General features: G+C 48.8%; 6 protein-coding genes across 6 annotated transcripts; 3 read left to right on the forward strand and 3 right to left on the reverse strand.

The window, feature by feature from the left end:
• Positions 1-859: 859 nt before the first annotated feature.
• N7466_004651 (F-box/WD repeat-containing protein) lies at positions 860-2909 on the reverse strand (the record flags this gene model as incomplete). Its single annotated transcript, XM_057164048.1, has 2 exons — positions 860-2563; positions 2619-2909. 2 exons carry the CDS (start codon positions 2907-2909, stop codon positions 860-862), a joined length of 1995 nt encoding a protein of 664 aa, XP_057022729.1.
• A 220-nt stretch (positions 2910-3129) lies between these two features.
• N7466_004652 (uncharacterized protein) lies at positions 3130-3441 on the reverse strand (the record flags this gene model as incomplete). The annotated part of the gene is made up of 1 exon (XM_057164049.1): positions 3130-3441. One exon carries the CDS (start codon positions 3439-3441, stop codon positions 3130-3132), a length of 312 nt encoding a protein of 103 aa, XP_057022730.1.
• A 649-nt stretch (positions 3442-4090) lies between these two features.
• N7466_004653 (autophagy-related protein 17) lies at positions 4091-5731 on the forward strand (the record flags this gene model as incomplete). The annotated part of the gene is made up of 1 exon (XM_057164050.1): positions 4091-5731. The coding sequence occupies one exon, from the start codon at positions 4091-4093 to the stop codon at positions 5729-5731; it is 1641 nt and encodes a 546-aa protein (XP_057022731.1).
• Positions 5732-6869: 1138 nt separating this feature from the next.
• abr2 (laccase abr2) lies at positions 6870-8952 on the forward strand (the record flags this gene model as incomplete). The annotated part of the gene is made up of 6 exons (XM_057164051.1): positions 6870-7067; positions 7120-7175; positions 7252-7422; positions 7502-7672; positions 7734-7856; positions 7920-8952. The coding sequence occupies 6 exons, from the start codon at positions 6870-6872 to the stop codon at positions 8950-8952; spliced, it is 1752 nt and encodes a 583-aa protein (XP_057022732.1).
• Positions 8953-9595: 643 nt separating this feature from the next.
• N7466_004655 (serine/threonine-protein kinase RIO1) lies at positions 9596-11296 on the reverse strand (the record flags this gene model as incomplete). Its single annotated transcript, XM_057164052.1, has 1 exon — positions 9596-11296. The coding sequence occupies one exon, from the start codon at positions 11294-11296 to the stop codon at positions 9596-9598; it is 1701 nt and encodes a 566-aa protein (XP_057022733.1).
• Positions 11297-11621: 325 nt separating this feature from the next.
• N7466_004656 (chromosome segregation protein SMC) lies at positions 11622-15413 on the forward strand (the record flags this gene model as incomplete). Its single annotated transcript, XM_057164053.1, has 4 exons — positions 11622-11659; positions 11729-11888; positions 11938-15046; positions 15121-15413. 4 exons carry the CDS (start codon positions 11622-11624, stop codon positions 15411-15413), a joined length of 3600 nt encoding a protein of 1199 aa, XP_057022734.1.
• Positions 15414-15424: the final 11 nt, after the last annotated feature.

Raw genomic sequence — 15424 nt, forward strand, 5'->3', positions numbered from 1 at the left:
AATGTCACTTTCAAAGTCTTAACTACTAGTAGTATGTGCAAGTTTGATATTTTCAAATTTCAGGATTCTCCAGGACTGGCTAGATTCTTTTAAGTGCAAAATTGGTACTTATGTTTGCTTCTTACATGGATTGCTGCTCAGGTCTATTGGTATCACAGGAAATATTAAGCCTACATATAAATATGCTGTGACACACATAGACTCCAAAGAAAATAAACTAAGTTGCACAAATATTTGAGCATTCATAAACTATACACATGTGCAGGTTGTCGACGGGTCTACGGGTGGGACATTGAATTAAGCACTTGGATAAAGTCCCGGCAATGTTAGTAGGATCTCGGCTCCACTCTCCACATTTGATGAATGCTGCACAAGATCCAAAGTGCGTATCCTGATTTTGCCCAGTACGCAGTTTCATGATCCAGCACTTGACTACTTCGTTTTTGAATACATATGTAAAAAGCAACATTAAATACTGACGTTCAATTTCGCATTCAGGTAGCTAATACTTCATAGGAAAAATATCAATTGATGGTCGCATACATGCATGTGCTCAATGGGAGATTGATATTAAGTCAAAATGAATCTTGATCAAATTGATATGTAAAAATATACTAGTATGATTGAAACCTTGGAATAAACACAATCCTTGAACTCCAGAAATGCAACCATCCATCCTATCAGGCCTAAAGTAGAAGTTTGTACAATAAAAATGTGCTGTGCTGTGTTAAGGGCACCTGGGTATCCATCAAATCCATAAAAGGGCGCCGTAATGTGAAGTAGAAAAGGAAATTGACTGCGCCTGGATGACGAAGGGCAGAAAGATGATTCTGGTGGAAACCAGACGAGGTAAAAATGATTAGGCACGGAAATCGTACATGCGGACTTGGTAATCGTCGCTACCGGTGATGAAGCGACTGTCACTGAGTCCAATGCAGTTGACCGACGCCGAGTGACCTTCGAAAGTGTCTTGGCAGGTGGGGATTCGAGGGTCCCAGATTTTGATCATACGATCCAATCCACCAGAGGCGATGCGTAGAGTGTCCGCAGAAAGTGCCCAAATACCTTCCAGATGCCCGAAGAATGTTCGCAGACATCTACCACTGTTGGTTTCCCACAGCCGGATAGTCGCATCAACACCACTGGTGATAATGTACCGCGGCGGTTCAAGGCGTTCCTTGTCCTGGTCAAATGAGGCTCCGAATGAAGAAGGTTGTGAGGCCAGAGATCTGGACTCCAGGATGGGAGAAAGAAGATTTACTGGCGCATCGCCGTTTTGAGAAGATGTGCTGACATGATCGTTCTCGCAGTCAGGGAGATGGGCTTCGAGTTCTATCTCCCGTGGTAAGGGAATGACCTGTGAGACTGCACCAATGTGATTGTGGAAGACTCGAATGCAGGTCTTGGTGTCAAGATCCCACAAGCGAGCCGCGCCATCGTTACAAGCAGTCAGAACGGTGCGAGAAGCAGTGTCGATCTTCACTCCATTCACATCTTCGGGGTGAGGCAGAACGAAAGTGGATTTGTCCTTAAAATTCCAGATCTTGACGGTATGATCCACTGAGGCGGATGCCAAAAGAGTGGAATCAAAGTGGAGGGCGACAACGGCTTCAGAGTGGCCATTGTATCTGGAAATACACTCTCCAGTACGCCAGTTCCAAACCCTCACACTGCGGTCCAAACTACCAGTGATCAATTTGGTATCATCAAATTGAAGGCAGCGGACCCCTGCGCTGTGGCCACGAAGAGTGCGCAACTCTTCGCCGGTTTCCATGTCCCAAATCTTGACAGTGGCATCATAAGAGCCAGTCATCAAGATGTTGTCTTCAAACTGAAGGCACATAACACTGTCTGTATGACCTCGAAAGACCTTCATCGAACAGCGTCTATGTTTCCAATTCATTCCAACAACAAATCGATCACGATAGACATCCTTCCAGGGGCGGTACCGGGTCTTGTAATATTCATCATCGGGCTCCGGACGGTATGCAGGGGAGATACAGTGGCGTTTGATCATGGCACAGCTGTTGTCGTGATCCTCCGTATCAACCTTACGCTTGCTGCCAGTGGTGGGAAGTTCGACCACAGAGCATGTTCCATTGGGAGCACCCTGGACGAGTTCTGTGGATGACTGATTTCCCCAGTTGGACGCTCGAAGTTCGATTTCACGCTTCGAATCTCGCAGACGCTTTCGATCCAAAAGAGGCAGTCCCCACCCACACTTATTACATTTGCGACGGATATGCTGTTCACACATTCGATGCCACACAACATCATCATCCGCCAGCATTCTCCATCGATGGGAGACTTGCGCGGCTCGGCAAAGAGAAGCTGTGTCGAGATATCGAAGGATCTTGAAAGAAAGCTCTGGCGGAAGGGCAGAGAGGAAATCGATTCGGATAAGTTCGCGAACACTGGCTGAGATGAAGGATAGTTGTGGGAAGCAACACTGGGCGAGAATTCCCTGTAACATGAGTTTGCGTTGCTTTGCTGGAGCAGCAGAAAACATAGACCAGACATGGGCGATGCCTTGCTGGTCGTCTTGGGGGAGTGTATTCAGTTCCTATAAAGGTTTAGTCAGCACCAAAGTGATATGAAGGGTAGTTTCTGGGACATACCTGTTGCAGTTGACGCATCGACTGCTCATCAGCCTGACGCCTGCATTTGGAATCTGGCTGATGACGATAGCAGTAGCCAGCGTTGGCTGGTCGTGGTATCGGCGTGCCATCTTCTGATCTCACTGGAGCGTACTGCCGAGGATTATGTTTGTTGAGAAACGGAGCGACGTTCAGCCTGGCGAGCTCTGCTAGAGACTCGTTGTCGCGAAGTGGGGTGCGGTTGGTATCGGCCATTGACGCAAGGTCCCCCGCTTTCGAAGCAGAAGCCGCGCAGTCTTGCGGGTTTGACATTTTGAAAACAATCCCCTACGGCTAAGGGTCTTGATTGATGGCGGGAAAGATGTGGTCTTGTGAAGTGTCCTGTCGTGACTCCAACAAGAGATCAAGATAAGGCGCACGCGAGCGATTGGTTCATGCGGCTTTAACTTGCAGGGGGTTGGAATTGTCGTTGGTAGATAAGCACGATCGGCAGGAGGCGAAAAATGGGGAAATATGGTTGCAAATCAATTGCTCAGCTCCCTCGATATCTTCGAATGACGATGGTGGTCCAGCGCCTGGGGAGAGCGACTTGCGAGTACCCTGGAAGATACTGCCGTAGGCCCGTAGGGTATTGGTCTGCAGGGAGGTGCAGAGGGATCTTGAGCTCGAGCAGGGGGAAGGTCTCGAATATATGCTTAGCACAAGTTTCCAGGCTCTTTGGACAAATGGCACAAGCAGGATCCTCGGCTCGAGCCGTAAGTACATGTATCAGTCTGATGAGGGAGAAATGTCGATGATCACGCAAGAACGGGAGGCGACAATGGTAGGCGGTGGGAAATTGCATAATGGAAATTCGATATAGACTAGTCCCTATTAGGTTAGGTTACATAACTGTGCAGACAATCGCCCCACGTGATGGCGCCATCTCCGCTCGCAATCACATCAGTCACGCATGTTATTTTCGACTCGTGTTGATGTGATCGCCCCTAGACCGCCATTCTCTCCTTTTCTCGCCCGAACTACCCGGGGAAGATTGATTTGCCCCTGATCGCGTCATCTTCCGGGTTTATCCAAGATTCACGAGTCACATTAAGAAACATGAACTGGTGAGCTGCAAAGCAACTAGGATCGCCCATCTTACCGACCTTGTCGGTCTGGACCATCCCATGACATGAGGTAAGCGGTTTTATTTTTGACAGGCCCCACCAGGGTGAAGAGCGGTGGGCAGCTGGGTCGATCTACCTTACCCTTTACATCCCTTGAGGATTTGCTGTGTTGTTTGCAAAGTGGTGTCCTGTTTACTCCTTTTCTCTGTCGTCTTCCTCATAATTCTCAACGGTTATTCTGTCACACATCCACTAAAGGCTTCAAAGGTCATAGCTTCATGATTTTAGCACTGTGGCTCTTACAACGTAGTGCAGGGCAGGCCTGCTGCCTGCATACCTTATCTACATTATAAATCGAAGCGGCAAACGCAGCCATCAATCACGAATATGGCATCATCCCAGTCATCTTCTGCATCGATAGGGGCTCGGGAGCAAGAATCCGTTGAGCCCAAAGCCATGCCTCACCTTGACACACTGATTTCTCATCTTCTAGCGGCCAAGCGGTCTCTCTCTTCAATCAGCCACGTCTGGCGTGCCAATGAGATTGTGACTGCGGCTCGGTCTGCCCTAGAAGACAGTGTGGTTGTGTCCTCTCGGACTGGCTTTCTCCGGCGGGGCCTGGACAATCAATTGCGATTACTATACAATGTCCGATTGGAGGTAGAGGAAATCTCACACCGAGGCCGGGAGGAGTTTTCGGGGGCTCTTACAAGCCTGGATGCTGCAGATGCTCGGCTTCGGAGTACACTGGATCTCCTTCGAGAGACGATTGTCCATGCATCGTTTCGTCCCGAAGATGAACAAACCAAATGTCTCCATGATTTCGTGGACGAGCGAGGCGTTGAAGAATTGCACTCTACTCTCAAGAGCTCCATTGACCGCGCTAACACTGCGCGAGCTGATTTGGATACCTCAAACCGTGAATTCGATGATGAGCTCCATGCAATCCGAAAAGCGCTTCGTCATTATCGATCTACAACTAAGATGGCTTCTTCGCGTGCATCAGCCTCGTCTTCCTCTTCCGCATCGGAGCCGGATCTGTTCGCACTATCCTCTATGCCGAGCATGCTCCGGTCTTTGGAAATGCACGCACAGGAAATGGCAGATCTTCTCTCCTCCCTTGTAAGTCATTTCGATCTTTGCGTCACCGCTGTCAAGCAAACCGAGGGAGGCGGCGCCGCAGCACTCTCCATCACTGGTGATATGCCTGCGGAAGTCGGAACAAGTGGTGAAGGTTTACCAAATATCGGAGAAGAAATCAACGCCAATATCAATGCTCCATTGGATCCAATGACGGATCAGGAGTATGAAGAAATGGTACAGGTATTGCTGAATGATGCGCCAGAGGCTGATAATGTCGTCATGGAAATACATGACCGCATCACCGAGATGGAGGCCATTTTTGAACAAATTGGCGTACAGCGCGATTCACTTCTCAGCATCTCGGATGCTACCCTCAAGGTCCATCGTCACCTTTCTAATCTCACATCCACTCGCTTGCCACGTTACATCTCCCAGGCACACAATTTCACTCAAGTATGGAATGAAGAGAACGATCGCTTCAATTCTGGCTTGACGGAGCTTTCAGCCTTACACTCCTTGTATGATGGCTTCCTGAATGCATACGACAACCTAATTCTGGAAGTGGCTCGTCGAAGTCATATTCGTCACCGAGTGGAAAAGGTTTTGCGTGACACAAGGCACAAGCTAGATCATTTGTACGAAGAGGATGTAGCCGCCCGGCAGACATTTCGCGTGGACCAGGGTGATTTTCTACCCTCGGATATCTGGCCAGGGGTCGGGCGAGCGCCGATGCATGTTGAATTTTTACGTCTGTCGGGCGGTCAACTTGAAGGGGCTTCGCCTGAAACACAGGAACAAGGACCATCAACAGAAACTGGGACACCCCCTGGCGCAAAAATCGAGGTTGCCGGTAGCGAGGAAGACGAAAGCGCGCCGGACCTTCCAAAGGAGGTAATTGAGCACGCATATGCTCGTCTGAAGGCTCGAACCAGGGAATTTGTTTAAGGGCAAAGAAACATCCCACCATTTGCCAGGTCGCCCGATTGGACCGCCCTATGTCCAATTGGGCAGTCCCAGTCCCTCGGCAATATTATCATGATTGGTTCTAATATCCCCTTGTTTGCTAGATAGCTAGCATTATCTCCGAGTGCGGCTTCAGCGCCACCCCTTGCTTCTATTATATGACCCCTTGGCGTCTAGCGTTTGGTACGGTATGCCTTTATGATGAAAGCCCAATTGGTCTGATCTTCCGTTAAGATCCTCCCCCTCTCCTATATAGGGCCGGTAGGTGATGCATACTCCCAGGTACTCCCTGAGATGTAAGTACGCTTGGTGGTCCACAAGGGCAGTGGGGAGAGAAAATGGACAGACGTGATTTCCAAAGAGAGCTCTGATGGCCGCATATTTTGTCACATATTTTTTTTAGCACTTAGTACTTACCACCTAGGAAGAACCTAGGAAGAGTTCGATGTATTGAGTTCGCATGCATGAAACAATCTGGGAACTTCATAATTATTTTGACTACTCAAGTACTAGTAGGATGTAGTAGTACTAGTTAATGGACAGCCCTGGAGTGCATGGGCACATCGGCATTTTCACTCTCCACAAGCTGTCACTTTCAAATCATTTCCTTCAACATTTACTTTACTCCAAACTTCTTGGACAATGAATTTGATTTTATCGAACCCTTCCCAATCGTCAGGCCCTCGGGGAGCTCAGCTCACTCCTAAATCCAATCAATTGGAATGGACAACCTTCAGTGTCTCTCACCCTCATACGCAATTCCCCAGGATAGCAAAAACCCGCCACTACACGAATCCGGCAAACATGAATGTCCGGTTGGACCACGGCATGTTTGTCATATATGAGCGGCCAGACTTCCGACCAATCGTCGTTGGAATGTGAGTAAGGTGCGGACCCTCTAAAGTTGACTGGAATGTGAACAAGGAGAGGTTGGTGGCTGGTCTGGCTAAATTGCGGGAATCTAACGGATGCAGTAAACTCGAACGCATTCGGCAAACTGTTATTATTTATATAATAAAACGCGGGGGATCTCAACCCCCTGTTGTCCGTTGAGTTACTATTACAAGCTACGCACTTGTGATCTATATTTTTTTCCAAGTGGGATTCTGTGGTCTCAACAATGGCATACACAACATGGCTTGCTCCGGTCCTGGCTGCGATGAACCTCATCGCTTCTGCTCAGGCCGCTCAAGTCCATTACACTTTAGATCTTACCTGGGAAAGGGGCTCCCCCAATGGAGCTGAACGGGAAATGATTTTCGTTAATGATCAATTTCCCGGGCCGTCTCTGATCATGGATGAGGGAGACGAAGTTACTGTGAGTTCACTACTCCATCTAATATGCATGCTGTGGTAATTAATTTGCGAAGATCGAAGTAAACAACCACCTCCCATTCAACACATCTGTTCATTTCCATGGCATTGAGTAAGATTCGACCTCTCCTCATGATACGCAAGCTCACATGTGCACTTTCGCTAACCGCTGATGTGTCTCTCCGTAGGCAAATGAACACACCATGGGCCGATGGCGTATCTGGTCTCTCGCAATGGGCTGTACTTCCTGGTCAAACATATACATATAGCTGGAATGCTACTCAATATGGAACATACTGGTACCATTCACACGACAAATCGAGAATCATGGATGGTTTGTATGGGGCGATATATATTCGGTAAGTTCGATTCTCCCGAGGTCGTCGTGCCAAATGTACATGTGTTACAGGGGCTCTGCTAAGAAGAGATTACATATAGACCTTCTTCTGATCGCGATTCGCCCTTCTCGATGATTTCTGACGACCCGACCGATATTAAGGCCATGGAAAACGCGAGAGATAACCCACAGATCGTCATCCTTTCGGACTGGGACCATCTGACTTCGGACGCCTACATGCAGGCCGAAATGGAGTCTGGCTACGACATATTGTACGTGAAAAATGTTACATTTACACACAACTTAATCATTCATGTATTAACTCTATAACAGTTGTTCCGACAGCGTTCTGGTCAACGGTCAGGGCTCAGTTATCTGCAAAGACCCAGAAGAATTGACCAACCTCCAACCGGCACAAGTTAGAGCAGTGGTCAATGGCACACTCACCGACAAAGGGTAATTTATTTCCTTCCGATTGATGTCAACTCAGTGGCAAAATTTCTAACATAGACTACATAGATGTGACCCGAATTTGGACGTTCTACAGGGCACTTGGGAGCACCACCCAGAATTACTTCCCGGTGGCCTAAACTCTGGATGTCAGCCTAGCGAAGGCCCTCCTTCCTTCTTTGAAGTTGAATCCGAGACAAAATGGGCTAGCTTCAACTTTATCAGTGCCGCAGCCCTCAAGGCCTTTGTGGTATCGATTGATGAGCACCCAATGTACGTATACGAGGTGGATGGCCGATACATTGAGCCACAACTGGCACATAGCGTGCCAATCTACAACGGACAACGGTACTCTGCCATGGTCCGCTTGGACCAAGAGACCGCGAACTATCAAATACGCGTTGCTGGCAATGGAAACCAGGTCATCTCCGGATTTGCAACAGTTACCTACAAAGGAGGCGAGAGCAGCAAGCGGGAGTCGGTCCCATACATCGACTATGGCGGCATCAACACTACATCTTCTGTGATAGTGCTTAATGACAACAACCTTCCTCCATACCCGGCGATCCAACCTGCTAGCAATGCAGATGATTTCCACCTCCTGACTCTTGGGCGGATCAACTCATCCTGGGAGTGGACATTGGACGGGACTACATTCCTCCCTGCCAAGCTTGCTTCAATGGAGCCAGTACTTATCAACCCGCAATCACCAGACCTGGATTCCTCTCTGAAGATTGAGACAAGAAATAACACATGGGTGGATATTGTGTTCCAGCTTGCCATTCCAGAGCCCACTTTGCTTCAACCGCCTCACCCGATCCACAAGCACTCGAACAAGGCCTTCTTGATCGGAGCGAACCACGGAAAGTTTACCTGGAACTCTATCGAAGATGCTGCCCGTGATTCCCCAGATAGTTTCTTTGATACACCTATATATCGGGACACATTTACAACCTCACCAGCTGGCGAGGCTTGGATTGCGATCCGTTACCATGTTGTTAATCCGGGCGCTTTCTTGCTACATTGCCACATGGAGACGCATCTTGCCTCAGGAATGGGCATGGTATTGTTAGATGGAGTGGACGTTTGGCCAAAGGTTTAAATGTCAAAATGTGATCAATAGCATGCTTCGAGACGTTGGAAATAATTTGTCGATATGGTCGGAGTGGAGGATTTTTTGTGATGAACTGTGATGTACGGAGTTTCATCTTTGGAGTTATTTGGATTAGCGTCAATGAGAGCGATCAATACGAGTCTAGAATACCTTAATTTTGAATACCACAATAATCAATCTTCATTTCAAATCTTATGTACGATTACCTACTATGTGCATGCACTGTTAAAATATATGTACTACATGTACATAACAGCCTACTATGTATGTATGGATATACCTAGAACATCAATTGCACTACATATACATACATGTACATAGATCCACATGATGGATACATGGGTGCCACCGCACACATGCATGTCGTAGTGCGTCAACTGGTAGTCTTGAGATATACATATTGAAGGATCAAACACTAAACACTGTATATTCGAAAAAGATGTAATTTTTTTGACCTGTATCCTATGGACTCTATAAACAGGTATCATATATCCAGATGCTCCATCCTAATATGCATTCATATCATCAAATCATGGCAATAAACATTCGTCAACAAAGAGCAAGCAAAGGAAAAACTGCGTGAACCCATACCCATGCAAACAGAACGTAAAGCATCAACAAAGCGTCTAGCTTATTTCTTCTTACGGGCAGAAGTAGAGACAAGTTTCTTCTTCAAATGCTTAGGCATCTTCTTGGTACGCTGGTCACGCTTCTCCTCCTTGACCTTTGCCTTGTGCTCACGTTTGGCATCCTTGTCCTCGAAGCGCTTACCACGCGGCGGCTTGGGAGCAAATGGATCTTTCTCCTCTTCTTCATCGTCAGATTCGGAGTCTGACACTGACACTCCACCGCTAGCATCGGATTCTGACTCGTCTCTGTTGTTGGTTGGCTTGGGCTTGTTGGTTGCCAGAAGGTCTTTGTAAACAAGATCGGTACCAGTACCAGCGTGAACCTTTTCGGCATCACGTTCAACATCGTAGACCTGCTCCAGAGTTTGGGGAATGTATTGCTGACGGAAGACAGCGGTGTCAACTTCCTCTGAGTCCGCAGTAGCACCGGCCTCATCGCGAGCAGTGAACAGCTTCTCGATGGCCTCAATCATCTCTTCATTGCCATGAGCGGGATCTCTGGGGCCTTCAGGCGCTAGGATGAACTCGAAGAGAGTTCGCTCGGACAAGACGTGAACACCCTTGCGACGGAAGAAGTCGCTGACGTTCTTAATATCCATTCGGAGGAATTCCAAACTGCGAGGGTGGTCATGCTCAACACTTTGGCTGACATCAATGATGTACAACCGGTTCTTGTGGTATAGAATATTATACTCGCTCAAATCTGCGTGAACAAGTCTGCAGACTTGGTACATAACTCGCATGTGACCCAACAATTCAATGTACAGCTCTCTCCAACGGACATCAGGCTCAGGAATGTCAAACTCAACATCCTTGAGTCTTGGTGCAGCAACTCCCTTCGAGTTACCAATGAAACCCATAGCCAAGACATGTAGACGTAGGTAGAGAGGCTCAGGGCAGGGAATACCCGCGGAGTAGATTCTCCGCAAGTTTCGCATTTCCTTTTCAGCCCACAGCTTCACCATTGCGCGGTTGTTGCTCTTGCTGTATCCTTGGCGGAAACGGAACTCACCAGTGACATACTTATCACGATCCTTGAAAACCAAGATGCTGGTCTTGTACACCTTGATAGCGCGATGCACAGGGGGGCCGTCGGCCTCGTCAGAGAGCGAAATGGCACCATACACATTAGCCTCCTTTCCAGTAGACAAACAACCGTGAATTTCCGACACTAATCCCCGGTTGATCATTTGCAAAAGAAGCATGCGAGTGCGCGGGTCCAACACTTGCTCTGATGTCGCACGATCCGCCCGATCTCCTCCTTTGTCGCCTTTAGAGGATAGACCAGACTGTTGTTCGTCGAGCTTGATCTTGGCAGCATGGCGTGTCAGGGATTTGACTTGGTCATCGACCGATGCATATGTGTTAACGGTGGGCTTCTGGGTATTCGTCTTCGGGTAAGTCCATTTGGGGACGGCAGGGTCGGCAGCGACGGTGTTCATTTTGCGCTGGCGGTTGTAGGCCTTGGTCAGGTCATTTGAGTTCGAAGATGGGAAGTCGCCTTGGTCCATCTCTTCATCAAAGATATCGTCGTAGTCTTCGTCATCTTCGTACTCCTCCTCCTCCTCAGTGGGCTCCTGCCCCGCCACGGCGGAGTCAGTAGTCTCGGGGTTCACATAGCCCTGGTTAGGCACATATGTGTGAGATGGGGCCAGACCATCGGCTGGGCCAGATGTCTGGTCGGGGTTCTCTACAGAACTCATTTTCGAAGGGTAATTGACAGGGAACGAAAAAGGGAACCTTGGAAGAAAAAGTGTAAGTAGCCCACTACTTTTTTTTCTGTGGATGCCCGCCTTACCGCCCGGCAGAACCCCCGCGCCCAAAGACGCGCGATTTCGCTCCTCGCGTAGTCTCTCCTAGAGTCTCCTAGTCGATCACGAATTATCATCCTCACGCGCATAGCCAATTTTTTGACTGGAAGTTATTTCTGGCTATCATTCCGATTTTCAATCAAAATCCCCCATTTTCCCCTCGCGCCCAGGCGCGTAATGCGCTATTTCTAGTGATCATCGCGTCGCGCCTCTCAATATGTATGTCAAACAGATTATCATCCAAGGCTTTAAGAGGTATGTCACCGACAAAAAATCCATTCCAACACCGTGAGGCGCCATCTACTAATTTGACTTCAATTCCAGCTACAAGGATCAAACGGTCATCGAACCTTTCTCTCCCAAGCACAACGTCATCGTTGGCCGCAACGGTTCCGGCAAAAGTAATTTCTTTGCGGCCATTCGCTTCGTCCTCAGCGATGCTTACACCCACCTCGGCCGCGAAGAGCGACAAGCTCTGCTTCACGTATGTGTTTCCTAACCCGCTGCCCACGTCTGTTACTAATGCCGCGCAGGAAGGTTCTGGCTCGGCCGTGATGTCAGCATACGTGGAAATTATATTCGATAACTCAGACGATCGATTCCCTACGGGCAAGCCAGAGCTCGTGCTCCGTCGAACCATCGGTATCAAGAAAGACGAATACACACTGGATCGAAAGAACGCCACCAAGAATGATGTTATGAACCTCCTCGAATCCGCCGGTTTCTCTCGGTCCAATCCATACTACATCGTTCCCCAAGGACGAGTGACCGCATTGACGAATATGAAAGATTCCGAGCGTCTGGTGCTACTTAAAGAGGTGGCAGGAACTCAAGTATATGAAGCTCGTCGCGCCGAATCCCTCAAGATCATGAACGAGACCAACAGCAAGCGAGCCAAGATTGACGAGCTCTTGGACTACATCAACGAACGTTTGGCCGAACTTGAGGAGGAAAAGGATGAGCTTAGAAATTATCAAGAGAAAGACAAAGAACGCCGTTGCCTTGAGTACACAATTTACTCTCGTGAACAACAAGAGATTGCATCTGTGCTTGAAAGCTTGGAGGAGCAGCGACAGAATGGGGCTGAAGATGCCGACAACAACCGTGATCAATTCGTTGATGGTGAAAAGGCTATGGCGCAGATTGACGCCGAGATTGCTGAGTGCCGCCAGCAAATGGAGTTCTTGAAGGTTGACAAGTCTCAGCTGGAAGATGAACGCCGTCAAGCTTTCAAAGCCTTGGCTCAAGTCGAATTACAGGCCAAATCCCTGGCCGATAACCAAGCTGCTGCACAAGCTCTCAAGTCACGCCATGACAATGATCTTAATGCGGTGCGAACGGCCATTCAGGAACGCGAGGCGGAACTCCAAACGCTTTTACCCGATTTCAACGCCGCCAAGGACCAGGAAGATGGCGTCAAGGCTCAACTCACCGAGGCAGAAACATTACGTCAAAGACTGTACGCCAAGCAGGGCCGAAACTCTCGGTTCAAGAACAAGTCGGAGCGAGACAAGTGGCTTCAAATGGAGGTACGGGAGAACAACCGATCGGTGACTACCGTTGAAGGTGTAGTGACACAGACAAAAGAGGATATCAAAGACCTGGAAAAGGAAATTTCTTCGCTGGAGCCGGAAACCGAGCGTCTACGCCAGCAAATTGATGGACGCGGGGATACAATTCATTCTGTGGACGAACAAGTTCAAACTGCCAAGGATGAGAGGGATAAGTTGATGGACCAGCGAAAAGAGCTCTGGAGGGAAGAAGCAAAGCTGGATTCTGTTTTGTCCAGTGCATCTCAAGAGATGGACCGAGCTGAGCGAAGTCTTTCTCATATGATGGATCAGAATACTAGCCGTGGTATTGCTGCCGTGCGGAGGATTCAGCGCCAGCAAAACCTTGACGGCGTGTACGGTACTTTGGCTGAACTTATGGAAGTAAACGATCGATATCGAACGGCCGTGGAGGTCACAGCTGGTCAAAGTCTGTTTCACTACGTGGTTGACACTGACGAAACTGCGACCAAGGTCTTGGAGGCTTTGCAGAAAGAGAAGGCTGGTCGTGTAACCTTCATGCCTTTAAACCGACTACGCACGAAGCCCCTCAACCTACCCCGAGCCGGTGATGCCATTCCTATGATTGAAAAGATCCAATACGACCCTGCATATGAACGGGCTTTCCAGCATGTATTCGGCAAAACTATCATTTGCCCTAACCTGCAGGTTGCGTCGCAATATGCTCGAAGCCATGGCGTCAATGCCATCACCCCCGATGGTGACCGATCAGACAAGCGTGGTGCACTGACTGGTGGTTTCCATGACTCCCGTCAATCACGACTTGAAGCAGTGAAGAATGTTGGCAAGTGGCGAGATGAATACGAGACCAAGCGAACTCGTGGGACGGAAATCCGCAAGGAGTTAGAGAAGCTTGACCAGCTTATCACCAAGGCTGTTGGTGAGTTGCAAAAGCTTGAGCAACAACGACACCAAGTGCAAAATAGCAGTGGACCCTTGAGGCAAGAGCTTCGCAGCAAACGTGATCTCTTGCAAAACAAGAATGACACGCTGGATGCTAAGAGACGTGCACTTCGCAATGTCGAAGTCAACCTTGCAGCTTTACATGATCAAGTCGCTGCCTTCCAGGCTGAGCTGTCTTCCCCCTTCCAAAAGTCACTCACCGATGAAGAAGAAGCCCACTTGGAGAACCTGAGTGGAACCACCCAGGACCTGCGTCGGCAATACCAAGAGCTCTCCAGCAAGCGGAGTGAGCTCGAGGCCCGGAAGTCCGTTCTGGAGGTTGAGCTCCGAGAGAATCTTAATCCTCGTCTCGACCAGCTTTTGAATCGAGATATCGACATGGCTGAGGATGAGGTGCAGGGCAATCTTAAAGAGACTCAGCGCGAGCAAAAGCGCCTCAACAAAGCATTGGAAAAGCTCAACGAACGTCTCCAGCAAGTCGATACCTCCATTGAGGAGTCGACTACTCGGGTCAGCGAACTGCAGCAACGTAACGTCGAGACACGACGCGAGATGGAAGACCTTGCCCGGTCTATCGAAAAGTACCAGCGTCGCATGGAAAAGAGCATGCAAAAGAAGTCTGCTCTTACCAAGCAAGCTGCTGAATCTGCTGCCAACATCCGGGACCTAGGTGTCCTTCCCGACGAAGCTTTTACCAAGTACCAAAAAACCGACTCCAACGCCGTGGTCAAGAAACTTCACAAGACAAATGAGGCTTTAAAGAAGTACTCGCACGTCAACAAGAAAGCGTTTGAGCAGTACAACAACTTTACTAAGCAGCGCGAAACGCTTACTACGCGCCGAGAGGAGTTGGATGCGTCCCAGAAATCGATCGATGATTTGATTTCTGTTCTGGATCAGCGCAAGGACGAAGCGATCGAGCGAACCTTCAAGCAGGTGTCACGCGAGTTTGCCAATGTTTTTGAGAAGCTGGTTCCTGCCGGACGTGGTCGTCTTATTATCCAACGCAAGACTGACCGCGCCGCGCGAGTTGGGGAGGATGCTGATTCAGACGATGAAGCGGCGAGAGAGAGTGTGGAGAACTACGTTGGCGTGGGCATCAGTGTGAGCTTCAATAGTAAACACGATGATCAGCAGCGTATTCAGCAGCTAAGTGGTGGACAGAAGAGTAAGTCTAATCTTTTCTTTTGGGATTTTTTTTGTCCCTTTCTTTGATTCACATCAACTAACAGTGCTATTTAGGTTTGTGTGCTCTGGCCTTGGTATTTGCTATCCAAGCCTGTGACCCGGCCCCATTTTACCTATTTGATGAGATCGACGCCAACCTGGATGCTCAGTACCGGACAGCTGTGGCCCAGATGTTGAAGTCGATCTCGGATTCCACCAATGGGCAATTTATCTGTACGACATTCCGACCGGAGATGCTCCACGCGGCAGAAAAATGTTATGGTGTTAGCTTCCGACAAAAGGCTAGTACTATTGACGTGGTTTCGAGAGAAGAGGCTCTGAAGTTTGTTGAGGAGCAGAAGACTTGATGAAGACTGTC

Source organism: Penicillium verhagenii, assembly GCF_028828195.1.
Source record: "Penicillium verhagenii strain IBT 33310 chromosome Unknown utg000005l_segment0_segment0, whole genome shotgun sequence".
NCBI classification, from domain to species: domain Eukaryota; kingdom Fungi; phylum Ascomycota; class Eurotiomycetes; order Eurotiales; family Aspergillaceae; genus Penicillium; species Penicillium verhagenii.